Genomic DNA, 14,085 nt, shown 5'->3' on the forward strand with positions numbered 1-14,085 from the left:
TCCAGAACAATCTGACTCTATATTCCGTGATCTTTTTGTTAAAACACAAAGAAATATAACACACAATCCCTACTTAAAGACTTAAAACTTAGCTACAGAGGCAATATGCAGAATCATGCATACAGATATTACAAGTTGTAGAAATAAGAAGCAAGATTGATGGGAATATAGGGAACTAGATTACCCATGGAAGTATTCATGAAGAAATCTTGAAGGCAAGAAGGTAGGAGGGGGACTTCCCTGGTGGTGCAGTGGTTAAGAATCCTCCTGCCAATGCAGGGGACACGGGTTCAATCCCTGGCCTGGGAAGATCCCACATACCGTGGAGCAACTAAGCCCGTGCACCACAACTACTGGGCCCGCATGCTGCAATTACTGAGGCCTGTGCACCTAGAGCCCATGCTCCACAACAAGAGAAGCCACCACAATGAGAAGCTCGCGCACCATAACAAAAAGAAGCCCCCACTTGCCACAACTAGAGAAAGCCTGCGCACAGCAATGAAGACCCAATGCAGCCAAAAATAGATAAATAAAATTTTAAAAACAATAAAGGTAGGAGGTGGAAAAGGAGGATAAATCTAGGTAATGTGGAAGTAATAAGGAACTTGGTTTGTAACTAAATGGAAAGGAGACCAGCCTTCCATGAGTAATGAGTGTTGGGGGAATAATGGAAAATTTGGATAATGAAGGTCAGAGTGTGAAAAGGCTGAGACTTCCTGTGTCGGAAGCACCTACCCCAGTGCTTGGCACAGTCAAAATCTATCTGCTGAATGAAAGGATGCACACATATATCCACACCGTGTACACACCAAATTCTCACAGGTAGACCAGAAAGCTCATATTGGGCAATGAAGAGGAGGCACTATAATCCTGAAGGCACACTGACAAACTCCTGTTTTTGAGGATCCACATGTTTGCATGCATATGATCTACCCTACTGAATTTCACATGGTTCTTTCATGAGGGCACATTAACATAAGTGATAGTGATTAGACTCTAGCTCTCTTCTTCATTCTGCTTTCATCTCTTGGTCTAGAAGGCAGCCTTCTTTCCAAGGGGTCTTCTGCAGACAACTAATATCAACCTTTTTTGGTTTATTTTACTTCTTCAACTTTATGATTATATTTTTGATATCAACATTATTATTTCACAAATTAGGAAATTTAGAAAGTTCTGAGTCTCCATCTCATCAAACTTAGAATTTCAAACCCCAGCCTTCTCCACAATTCTAGAATGAAGGATTTTTAAACACATACTCTAAAGCAATGATAATAATAAAAAAAAAATGTTTGAAAATGTAATCTTATATTGATTTAAAAACTGCTTGATTTAAAAATTGCTTGATTCCAATTTTATTTTATATTAGGCTATATTTTTTTTAAAAAATAAAATGTACATTTTATTTGCCACTTGAATTTGCATGATTTTCATTCCATAGTATACTTAATAATTTATGAAGTTATTAAGTTCAATATTTTCAAACTAATAATTGTAACAATAAAAGGAAATAACTGTAGTCAAATTAACCCTATTTTGAGATTTTAAAAAACTGCTACACTCAGATCTTTCTTTGAAGCAACACTTCTTTATTTTTCATTATAACTAAACTAAAACTCCATTTTTAGGTGTTAGCTGAAAGAGTTCCACAACATAAGGAGAACAAAAATGGAGTGTTTGTGGTATAAGTGTATAAAAATTTAAAATACCTTATTCAAAATGGATTAGTACTCTCTGATTACCTAAAATAATGTTCATTCTGATACAATAATACAATTTTAAATATTAATACTCAATGAACAGCTCTAATATTCTGGGAAATGTATAGTAAACATAACATATGTGATATCTACACAAACAGTACCACATTTCTGAAACTCTGTATGCATTTATTTGCCACTATTGCCTATAGTGTCCAAATGAATCAATTTATGACAATTCATGATTTTCATAAGTATTACAAAGTTAATGCTTCTAAGAAAATCAATCCCCAAAAGCAGCATAGGAAAATGGTTACAGTCACAAGCTCTGGAGACACAGCAAGTTGAAATCCGTACTCTTCCACTTAATAGTTTTAGGACTGTGGGTAAGTTGTTTAAATTCTCTGTGCCTCAGTTTTCTAAACTGTAAAGTGAGGAAAATAATAACATATTAATTAATTACTCTGAGTATTAAATGAGTTCAATTATGTAAAGTACCTAGAATTATTGTTAGCATAATAAATTTTACTATATTACCATTCTTAGCATTAGCGTTTGTGATCCAATCAAACTTTTAAGGAAAGTTCAAACCATGGTTATTGCTGTAATCAGGTGCAGATTTAATGCTGTAATTATTTATCTAGGATGTACATAATTATTTACAGACATAGTGAGTCTGTGAGCTTCCTTTAGTGAGTTTTCACACAAAACTGAAATAAAAACAGGTAGAGATACATACATACCAAAACTTCTTGTCATTGTTATTTTTTCTAGCAGGCTTCTCAGGAAAAGGAATTGTCTTTGATCTGTTAAAGCACCTCTTTAGAAAATTTTATTATGAGAAGTAAAAATTTTATTTTAAACTTGCCACAAAGTAAATAGCTCCTGAAAAAATGCCAAATAAAAAATTTCTTTCTTGGTAGAGAAATTTACTGAAAAAAAGAAGGTGATAGCATAAAGGAATGTCTGATTAAAGATATTAGGATAGCTGGCTAAAGTTCATGGTAGTTTGAAATGCCTGATTAACAGTTGTTAACCTTGTTAAAGAATCACAGTGTCCCTGGGAAGCCTTCCGTGTACATACTCTTGTTTGCACCTAAAATTATCTAAGTCTTTCCATCTCTACTCCCCACTATGGTCAAGGCCACCATCACCCTAACTGGCCTCTTCATTTCCGTCTTCACCCCTCCTCCATCTCTTCACGAGGAAGTCACAAATTTACTCGCACCACATTCAGATAAGCAGAGAATATGTAACTCCTTTATTTCACTGAAACTGGTCTTATTTCTTGGAGTAGCAAGAAAAACAAAAACTAGACTTAGAGCAATCTGGTTTAGAACTTTATCCTATTCTATGATTTAAGCAGCTTTAAGGTTAACTTGATGGCTTCGGAATTTCTCATTCTTTTGGAGCTGGCCCCACCAATTTTGCTTTTTGGTCAGATTGGAAAGGGCAGCAATGGCAAGCCTGGAAAATGTTATTGTCCCCTGAGATCTATCTCAGGCCCAGGACCAATCTCACATTTAACTGCCTTGCTATATGTTATCAATTTGTAAGCTCCAGAGAAGGCTGGGAAGAAGGGATCAGAGGGAGGGTATATTTGAGTCATCTCCCTCACAAACTCCTTTTACTAAGATCCGTCCTTGCTAGTGGAATAACTGTTTTGAATTAAGACATTGTTTTCTCTAGTTAATTGTACAGGTCTTTGGGGGAAAAGGCACAATAAAAACTATTGTTACTCGCTAACATTTTAGTATGAGTTGGGCTTACTGTCTCTGTATCGAGTCTGAAAACTTTAGCAAGAACTGCTCAGGAATACACCACTTTCAATAACAGAGGCAGTACAATTTTAGAGGGATGCTTAATAAAGTTGCTTTGAATTTTTAAGGCATTCTTCTAGTGGTAACATGTATATTCTTCATTTAGGATATTTTAAAAGCTGATGAATAGATGAACTCAATGGCATATTCTACTGAAAAAGATATCAGCTCAATTCCTCTGTGCTCTATGAATAGCATCAAGTCAGACTTTACTGACAAGTCTGAGGAATCCATCCAAAATAAAGAGGTAATGGTTCAACTATCAAGTTACCAACATGTTCTCCAGTGAATTTTGATACAATCCTTATAACATTTAGAACTTATTTACAATAAAATGTTACTATAGCACTAAGTTTACCAAACCAAATTATTTCCCAAACTTCACTCTAACATCACTGTGACACTATAAGAAAGAGGCCCTCAAATAAGACTGCATTTATGTCAGAGGAAATTGTTGGGGCAAGAAATCTCATGAGACTCCTTTCCTATGTGGCAAACCATGGGTAAAAACATTGGCTCAGGAGGTGTGGTACAGATCACCAACAGTGATGCTCAAGATCAATTTGAGTCATATAAGGAGCCAAACCCACTCCACTCACTGGACGCAGATAAGGACTAGCATGTACGGGATCCAGTCCTCCAATCCCAGGGTACGACCCTAATAGCTTTGTTCAGTTGGGCAAGGAACACTTGTTTCCATGCTTGCTTCCCCACTCTTACCCCCAGGCTCTTCCTGAGTCCAGATCCAGATCACCAGATCACCCTGCTTCAACCCTCTGTACATCTCATACCACTCAGAACTACCTCTCTTCAGTCTCCACTCTTACCTCAAGTCTAATTTCTCTATCCCGTTCAGCCTCCTTCTCTTAACATGCCCAGCACCTACTTTGGACCTCAGTCTCCACTCTAAACACTTTTCTCAGTGTTCTTTCATAAAACGTCGTTCCATCTCACCTCAGCCTGTGCTTCTTCCAGCCTCCCCGTTCCCTAAGCCCAACCCTCTCCTCAACCCCAGTCAACCTCACTCAGCCCCCTTTTTCTGCTTCTCAGTTGTAACCTCATACACCATGACATCTCTCATCCAGCCCCTGAATATTAGCTTCTGTCTTCCTAAACCCCAGTTTCCATATCATCCCACTCCTCTCTTTGGTCCACTATTTCCTCCCAAACTGGAATTCCCTTCTTCTCCTTGGGTCTGACAGATACTTGAGGTTGACCGCCCATTAACTATTCCCACCATCATCCTACCCACTCTTCTCGGTCTCATCTGCCAATTATCAGCGTGAAGCCCTGGGATTATCTGCCCCAAACCTCCTCCTCTGCCCTTCTCCGGCATTGCCCGTCTACTGCTTTTAATTCTAGATTCAGTCTTTCCCTTTAGGTACGTGGTCGTACATAGAATTCACACATAATTTTTCTTATCTATTAATTTTCTTAAAAAATCATTTATGTAAACATGCAAAGAAAAATAGTAAGTAAATAATAGCATAGATAATTTGCCATATGGCAAAAGGCCTGAGTATAAGAATACAGTACAAGGGTTTGTACCATATTGTAAAAAACACTGTGTGAAAACATCTATTAATAGCTGTTGGACCTGCCACTGTAATTGCTGCAAACAAAATGAAAATGTACCTCAAAGTCTGCAAATTCACTAGGTCTATAAAGTGGATTTTCAAAACCTAAGAAAGGTGAAATTCATAAAATTAAAAAGCAACTTCCAGACTTTGGAGAAAATGGTAGGGTAAATTTACACTCTGATACAACTGCTCTGCTCCATACACACAGGAATAATAGATAAAACATAAAAAGAGAAAAGCCAATTAGACATACCCAGGCTCCAAACAAGATAAACACCTCTACCAACCAGAAATGGAGCAAAAGTACAAAGTGGTGAGCTGTGCTACAGTCATGGACCTACTCTTAACAGGAGGCTGCAAACTTGGTTACCAGTGCCTGGAGCTATAGTGAGTACAAAGCTGAGAGCCTGGAAGGATAAGTCTTACAACCAAGAACTGAAACAAGCCAAGCAACAGCTCCATGGCCATATTTGTAAAGGATTCTTTCAGGCTGTGGTATTGCAGTGAAAAGTGAACAAGGAAATGAAGGGACTATAAAAATGAATAACGAAATGAAAAATGTGAAGCAGGATTTTAGAATAGTTAATGGGAGGTTATATTAGTCTGGGTTGAGTCAGGAGACAGAAATCACACAATGATTTTAACAGAGAAAGTTTAGTGTAATGAATCATTAGGGAACTGGAGTAATAGGAATTGGCTAGTGGAAATTAAGGGAACTCTAGAGAATGCAGAGGTCGCAATAAAAAGTACCAACCACCACCCCTTGGGGTGAAAAGAGACCCAAGGAAGAGCCCTCATTATTGCCCGAAACTGAAGCAGAGATACAGGCCTTACTGCAAAGGGCACAGCTTTGGCTCACTGAATAGCAGAGAAGATGCCCAGGTACCTCACTGGTGGAGCTTGCTTGAAATCTGTCCTCCAAGGTGCCAAGGGAGACCTTCCACAGGGAGGTTCTGAGCTTCAGAACCCACTAGGTGTCAGTAGAAGCTACTGGGCACTGCTGAAACCAGGGGCTGGAGAGGTTGCCTTCTGCAGGAGTCAAGTGCAGTTCTGTGTATAAGAGGTGCAGACATCAGCGACCTGGCTGAAACAATCCTGTGCTGTCTGGGCCCCATGGTTACACTTATAATGGGTAAGTCAAGAGCTGGAGAATGCGCTTGATGGCCAAACACAGAAGAAAATTGCACTCTACAGGCACCCAACTCTGAAAAAACTGTGCAGGCAAAACAGCAGAGAAAAAAGTTCATCATGCAGGAGTTTTCCCAGTAAGCTACCAGTAAGAGCAGGAAGAATAATCCCCTCCTACAATGTCTTTCCAGCATCCTCTACTGACGGAGCTTGACATCTCACCAACTGGTAAAAGAGAAAAGTTTATCAGACAAAAGGGTGACTTTGGACCTAAGAAGCAAAAAATCAGTAACCAGGACAGAGCTGGTATTATTTTAAACAGGGGAATCAGCAAACATAAGGGCCTGGAATTGGGAGCCACAGTGACTAAGGAGGAGAGAGGTGGGCAGAGAAGTGTATGAAATACTCAGGGACCAGATCACGTAGTGCCTTGTAGGACATAAAAACAATTTAGGATTCTATTCTTACTCTAACAGAAAGGCATTGGGGGTTTTTAACCAGTGGTTCATGACTCACAGGAATTAACCTGAATGGGCAAAAAAAAAATCACAACTATTTTTTCTACCTATACTTGATAGAAATTTAATTTACTTTAATTATGAATATAAACAACAGACTACATTAGTATTACCAGGGCCTGTGATGTCACCAATGAAAATCAAAGAACTATTTATATCACATTCTTGTTATTACAGATATCTTAGAATATCTTTTTTTTTTTTTTTGGCCATGCCATGCAGTATGCGGGATCTAAGTTCCCCAACCAGGGATCTAACCCATCCTCCCTGAAGTGGAAGCACAGAGCCCTAAGCCACCAGGGAATTCCCAAGATATCTTTATATTCATCACTATTAGATCTTGTTATTTAATGTGCCAATAATGAAGCACATAACTATATCAGAGCTTCGAATTTTTTGTTAAACATTTTGAATATTATATCTCAATATAATTGGCTTTCTTTGAGACGTGTTATTTGGTACATTGTTATAAATTATTTTAGGAAGGATTCCATAGACTTCATCAGTTTTCTGAAGGGGTCCATGACCCAAACAGGTTAAGAACTGTAATGACGCATATGGGAAAAGAATCTAAAAAAGAGTAGATATATGTACATGTAGAACTGATTCACTTTGCTGTACACCTGAAACTAACACAACATTGTAAATCAACTATACTCAAATGAAAAAAATATTTTTAATCTACTTAAAAAAAAAACTGTTGCATGAGAGGGTCTTATTCAGAAGAGTGCATGAACTGATTTGCTTGATGTGGCTGCTGTGTGGAGAATGGTACTTGGGAGCCAAAGTGGGATCAGGGAGAGCAGAGCAGAGAAGAGATGATAGTGGTGAAAAAAAATGGACTGATATGCCTGACTAAAGCAGTCTAAGGAGAAATAAAGAATAGATGGAGGAACAACTAGGACAGGAGGTTGAGACCCAGGATACTGCAAAATTTAAATTCAGGTAGAAAAGCAGTAGCCAGAAAAGGACACCTAAAGAATGGCTGGAAAATAAAAGGAAAGCTAAGATTGTGTGGCATCATAGAGGCCAACTAAGAAAAGTAATACAAAAAGAGAAATAGATCATTTATGTCAATTGCTGTGGAAACCAGATGAAATTAGAGATTTCTACTTCCAGCCAAGATAGGGACGAGATCTACCTTCCCACGTGACACACCTAAGAAACTAGAAAAAAGTATGTGAAACAGTTTTCTAACATTGGACATCAGGCATAACAAGACAGTGATCCCTGAGGAAAAGGAAACAAATGAAATGAATCTTATCATTGACCCAGGTTACTGTCAAATTATAAGCCTCAGAGATGGAATGGGAACCTAGGCAGAGTCCAGGAGGCCAAAGTAGGCAGTCTTCAGAGCAAAGAAGCAGAGGGAAGAGAGCAGCTCAGAGAGAGAGAGAGAGAGAGAGAGAGAGAGAGAGAGAGTTCCAGAAATATGCAGAGGTTCTCCCTTGACTCTTCATCTGAGTACTAATTAGTGCATTTACTGAGAAAACTGACAAAGGCAAAGGAAAGTATAAGAAGGAACAATCCTTGGAGCTCACAAAGGGCCAGGAATAGTTCTTATTAAGCCAACCAAAGTGAGGAATCTCTAAATTCATGGGGAATTGAGTTGAATCTTAAGAAAAATATTAACTCAGAGTGGGAAAATTATTCCCAGACTAAACTCAGCTCTGAGCCCAGCAACCAAAGCCCAAGAGCAAATTTCAAAAGTATCAAACTGTTTCCAAGTAATTTAAATGTGTTCCAGAACAAAGTTCAATAATATATATAAGAATTCAAAAATAACCAATGAGTAAAATTTACAATGTCTGGCATCTAATCAAAAACCTCCAGGCAAGAAAAATAGCAGGAAAATAGTACCCAAAATGAAGGGGAAAAAAATCAATAGAAATAGACCCAGAAATGACACACTTGATAGAAATAGTAGGAACATTAAACAATTATTATAACTATATTTTATATGTTCCCAAAGGAGAGAGGGAACCAAAAATCATTTGAACAAATAATGAAAAAAATTTTCCAAATTTGATGAAAACTGAAAACCCACAGATCTAAGAAGCTCAATAGATTCCAAGTGCAAGAAACACAAGGAACACTATGCCAAGGCACACCATAGTCAAATTGCTTAAAAACAGTGATAAGGAGAAAAATTATAAAGCATCCAGAGAAAATCATCACAATTTATATAAAGGAAAAAACAAGAAATATCATAGAGTTCTCATCAGAAACAATGTAAACCATAAGACAATAGAGTAATATCTTTAAAGTAATGAAAGGGAAAATACTCAAATTAGAATGCTACCTGCAGAAAAATACCTTTCAAAAGTGAAGGCAACATGCAGAATTTTTAGGTAAAAGAAGGCTAAAACAATTCATCACCTGTAGATGTAATGCAGACTACAAGAAATGTTAAAGGAAGTCCTTCAGGCAAAAGACAATGGTACCAGGTGGAAATCTGAATCTATACAAAGGAATGAAGAGTATCAAAATGCTCTATCTATACAAAGGAATGAAGAGTATCAAAATGCTCTATCTATACAAAGGAATGAAGAGTATCAATAATGTTTTGTAAATAATCTACTTTAAAGAAAAAAGCATTACAGTGTGAGGTTTATAATAACGATAAAAATGTATAAAAACAATAGCCAAAAGACTGGAAATGGAAGTATTCTATTCAAGGTTCTTAAATGGTATATACTATTAAATTACTTGAAGGTAGATTGTGATGTTAGTGGCAGTCAAAGTATATTTCAGAGCAAAACAGTTACCCGGGATAAAGAAAGTTATTTGAAAATTATAAAAGGATCAACCTATCAAGAACTGAAAAAAGAAACAGACAAATTCACAATTATATTCATAGATTTTAATACCCTCTCTTAAATATTGATAGAATAGATAGATAAAAATTCAACTGGGATATAGATGACTTTAATAGCACTGTCAACTAACTTGACAACAACCAAGCTGACAACCAACTAACAGACATTTATGCAAGGATCCACCTATCAACAGAAAAATACACATTCTTTTCAAATGTACCTGAAACATTTACCAAGATAGATCATAACACAAGCCTCAAAAAACTTTAAAAAATGCAAGTAATGCAAAGTATATTACCTGACCAAAATAGAATTAAATCAGAAATCAAGAATAAAAGTGGCCTGGGAAATCTTGAAATATTTGGAAGCTAAATAACTCACTTCTAAATAATATACAATCAAAGAACGTATCAAAAGAGAAATTCAAAAGTATTTTGAACTGAATGAAAATAAAAACCAAACATAATCAAAACATGTGGTATGAAGCTTAAAGTGGTACTGAGTAAGAAATTTATACTACTAAACACTTATATTATATTAAAAAGAAAGATCTCAAATGAATAAACTTCTCTTTTAAGAAACTAGAAGGAAGAAAATAATTATAAAGAAGAAACATCAATGAAATCCAAAGCTGCTTCTTTGAGAACATCAATAAACTAAAAAGCTCTGGACTGACTGTGCAAATGAAAAGAGAGAAGACACAAATTACCAATATTAAGAATGAGAGTGGTGATATCACTACAGATTCTATAGCTATTAAAAGAATAATAAAATAATCTTATGAAAACATTTATGGAAACTAATCCTACAACTCCAATGAAATGGACAAATTCTTTGAAGGACACAAACTACCAAAGCCTACTCAAGAATAAAATAATAGCTTGAATAATCTTATACCAATTAAAAAGAAATTGAATTTGAAGTTAAAACCTTTTTCATAAAGAAAACTGAAGGCCCAGGTGGCTTTACTTGTGAATTCTAGAAAGTAGAAAATTGAAGAGGAAGAAGATCCCGTTCTGAGCACATTACTCTGATATCAAAATTAGAGCTATTACAAGAAAAGAAAATTATAGACAAATATCCTTTATGAACACAGATGGAAAAATTGTTAACAAAATTTTAGCAAATCTAACCAACAATATATGAAAAGAATAATACATAATCACCAAGTAGGGTTTATCCAAGGAGTGCAAGTTTGGTTTAAAGTTCAGAAATTAATGTAATTTCCCTTACTAAAAAAATAAAAGAAAATACTATCTAATCTTCTCAATCAAAGCAAAAAAACTCATTTGGCAAAATGCACCATCCATTCCTGATAACTCTCAGGAAACTAGGAATTTAAAGAAATTCCCTCAACCTGATAGAGGGAATCAACCAAAAATCTACAGCTGACAATATACTAAATGGTGAAAGATCAGGAATGAGGCAAGTATGTATACTTTCACCACTTCTACTCAACTGAAAGTTCCAGCCTGTGCAATAGGGCCAGAAAATAAAAGGCATCCAGATAGAAAAGAAACAAACAACGTGATTACAACATTATTATCATTCTATGGAATCCACAAGAAAATGTACTATGGAATCACACCATAAAAAGGTACTACAACTGACAACTGAGTTTGGCTGACAACTGATCAGAATATGTGATCAATATATAAAAATCAACTCTAATTCTATAATCTAAAAACAAAAAGTAGGAAAATGAAATTCAAAACAGTGTCATGTACAGTAGTATCAAAAATATTAAATACTTGGGGATAAACTTGATAAAGATTATAAGATCCCCACACTGAAATATATAAAATATTACTAAGAAAAATGGAAGCAGACCTAAATTGAGAGAAATACCATGTATGTGAATTTAAAAATTCAATATTATTAAGTCAGTTCTCCCCAAATTGGTCTATAGGTTCAAAGCAATCCCAGTAAACATCTTAGCAGGCTTTTTTGTAGAATTTGACAAACTGATTCTAGATGGAAATTCAAAAGGATAAAATGGGTAAAACAACTTTTAAAAAGAATAAAGTTGTAGAATTTATAATTCCTAATTCCAATTTTTAATATAAAGCTATAGTAATCAAAATAATGTGCTATCGGAACAAAAGTTAGACAAATAGATCAATAGAGCAAAATAAAGTGTCAAGAAATAGACCCACGCACATATGGTCAACTGTTTAGACAAAAGTGGCCAAGGCAGTTCAATAGAGAATGTATAGTCTTTTTAAGAAATGATGCTGAGGGCTTCCCTTCCCTGGTGGCGCAGTGGTTGAGAATCCGCCTCCCGATGCAGGGGACACGGGTTCGTGCCCCAGTCTGGGAAGATCCCACATGCCGCGGAGCTGCTGGGCCTGTGAACCATGGCCACTGAGCCTGTGCATCCGGAGCCTGTGCTCCGCAACGGGAGAGGCCACGGCAGTGAGAGGCCTGCGTACCGCCAAAAAAAAAAAAAAAAAAAAATGATGCTGAAAGAATTATATATCTATTCAAAAGACTCATCCTCAATCCATACCGCAAAGCACAGATGAAAATTAACTATAAATGGAATACAGACCTTACTGAAAAACCTAAAGTTAGAAACTTTTCATAAGAAAATACAGTAGAAAATCTTCATTACTTTGAATTAAGCAAAGATTTCCTAGCTATAAACACCAAAAACACAATTCATAAAAGAAAAAAATTGATAAATTAGATTTCACCAAAATCCATAAAATTGCTATTTGTAAAATTTCCTTTTTTTGGCTGCACCACATGGATCTTAATTCCCTGACCAGGGATCGAACCTGGACTCCATCTGTGAAAGTGCTGAGTCCTAACCACTGGACCGCCAGGGAATTCCCTGTAAAACTTTTTAAGAAATGAAAACATAGGCCATAAACTGGAAGAAAATATTTGTAAGTCACATATGTGATAAAGGACTGTGTCCAGAATATACAAAGAATTTCCAAAGCACAGTAATAAAAATACTAGTAACCCAATTTAAAAATGGGCAGAAGATTTTAATAGACATTTTGCCAAAGAAGATGTGCATATGGGAAATGAGCACACAAAAAAATGCCTAAAATCATTAGGCATTAGAGAAATGCAAATTAAATCATAACCGAAATGTCATGATACACCTGTTAGAATGGTTAAATCTAAATAGATTGTACCAAGTATTGGTGATGATGTAGAGCATCTAGAACTCCACATTTTGTTGGTGGGAGTAAAAAATTAGTAATCCCACTTCAGAAAATCATTTAGCAGTTTCTTAAAAAGTTAAACATACACTTACTATGATCCAGCCACTCCTTTTCTAGGTTTTTACCCAAGAGAAATGAAAGCATATGTCCACACAAAGTCTTGTATGTGGGTATTTATAGTAGCTTTATTTGTAATAGCCCAAAACTTGGAATGACCCAAACTTATGTCAACAGATAAATTGTGGTATATCCATACAATGGAATACTACACAGCAATGAAAATGAATAAAATATTAATTCATGCAACAGAATGAATAAATATCAAAGTAATTATGTTGAACAAAAGAATCCAGATGAAAAGATCACATACTATGTGATTCCATTTATTAAAAGAAAAATCTAGAAATTGCAAAACAATCTATAGTGACAGAAAACACATTAGTGTTTTAGTGGAAGAGCACTGGCAGCTGAGAGGTATGGAAGAAATGGAATACAAAAGGGGGAGAAAACTTACAGGGGTAATGGATATGTTCACTATGTTGACTGTGGTGAAGGTTTCATGGGTGTGTAGTTATGTCTAAACTTTTCAAATTGTACATTTTAAATATGTGCAGCTTATTGCAAGAAAATTATAAGGCAATAAAGCTCTAAAATATATCAGATTAAATGTTTAAATCTTTAAGAGATTTGTTTAGCTTTTTAAAATGTTTTCATATCTCTGCAAAATGCCTCTAATTTCATATATTTTTATATCAAATTCTGTTAAAACATGCTATAACCTGTAACACAGTTGGGTAGCACAGAGTCCTTCATGATTTTACTAAAAATTTTCATTTTGTTTTTATCTTATTTCATTTTACTCTTTTCTATCTTATAACTTTAAGTAATACCCATTTTTTTCCATCTGTTTTATATTTTTAGAGGCAAAAGTGTAGATTATTCTGTAGCAGCAAGACAGCCCTCCAACATTTACTGGCTCTGTAATTTACTGGTGGTGTTCCTAGGACATGCTAGGCCTTAGTTTCCTTACAAAATGAGGTAATTTTATAAAGAATTTGACAAAAAAGAAAATCTGTATTTAGTGCTCCACAAAGAGTTGGAATGGAACTTTTAAAATTTCTGTATATTCTGTTGGACAGTGACCTAACTGAAAAGTAAGACTCTTTATGATGTTAATCTTCAGAAAACTTCAGAAAAAAGACAATAGGTAATCAAATTATTAAGTAACCCCAAGTTTAGCCATCCTGAAAATAGACTTTAAAGGCTTTAGAATTTTAAAAGTTCCTCTGTTCAAACAATGGAGTTTCTAGTATAGTTGCCAGATTAAAATTAAAGCAAGAATTA

General features: G+C 35.6%; 1 protein-coding gene across 1 annotated transcript in view; it reads left to right on the top strand.

Moving 5' to 3' along the window:
- The window catches only part of ABCB5 (ATP binding cassette subfamily B member 5), a 101,867-nt gene that overhangs the window by 44,420 nt on the left and 43,362 nt on the right, over nucleotides 1–14,085 (top strand). Inside the window, 1 exon segment of the mRNA XM_059073986.1 lies at nucleotides 3,624–3,770. Within this exon segment, the coding sequence (XP_058929969.1) occupies nucleotides 3,624–3,770 (147 nt within the window).

This window comes from Kogia breviceps, chromosome 9 (genome assembly GCF_026419965.1).
Source record: "Kogia breviceps isolate mKogBre1 chromosome 9, mKogBre1 haplotype 1, whole genome shotgun sequence".
In the NCBI taxonomy this organism is placed as follows: Eukaryota; Metazoa; Chordata; class Mammalia; order Artiodactyla; family Physeteridae; genus Kogia; species Kogia breviceps.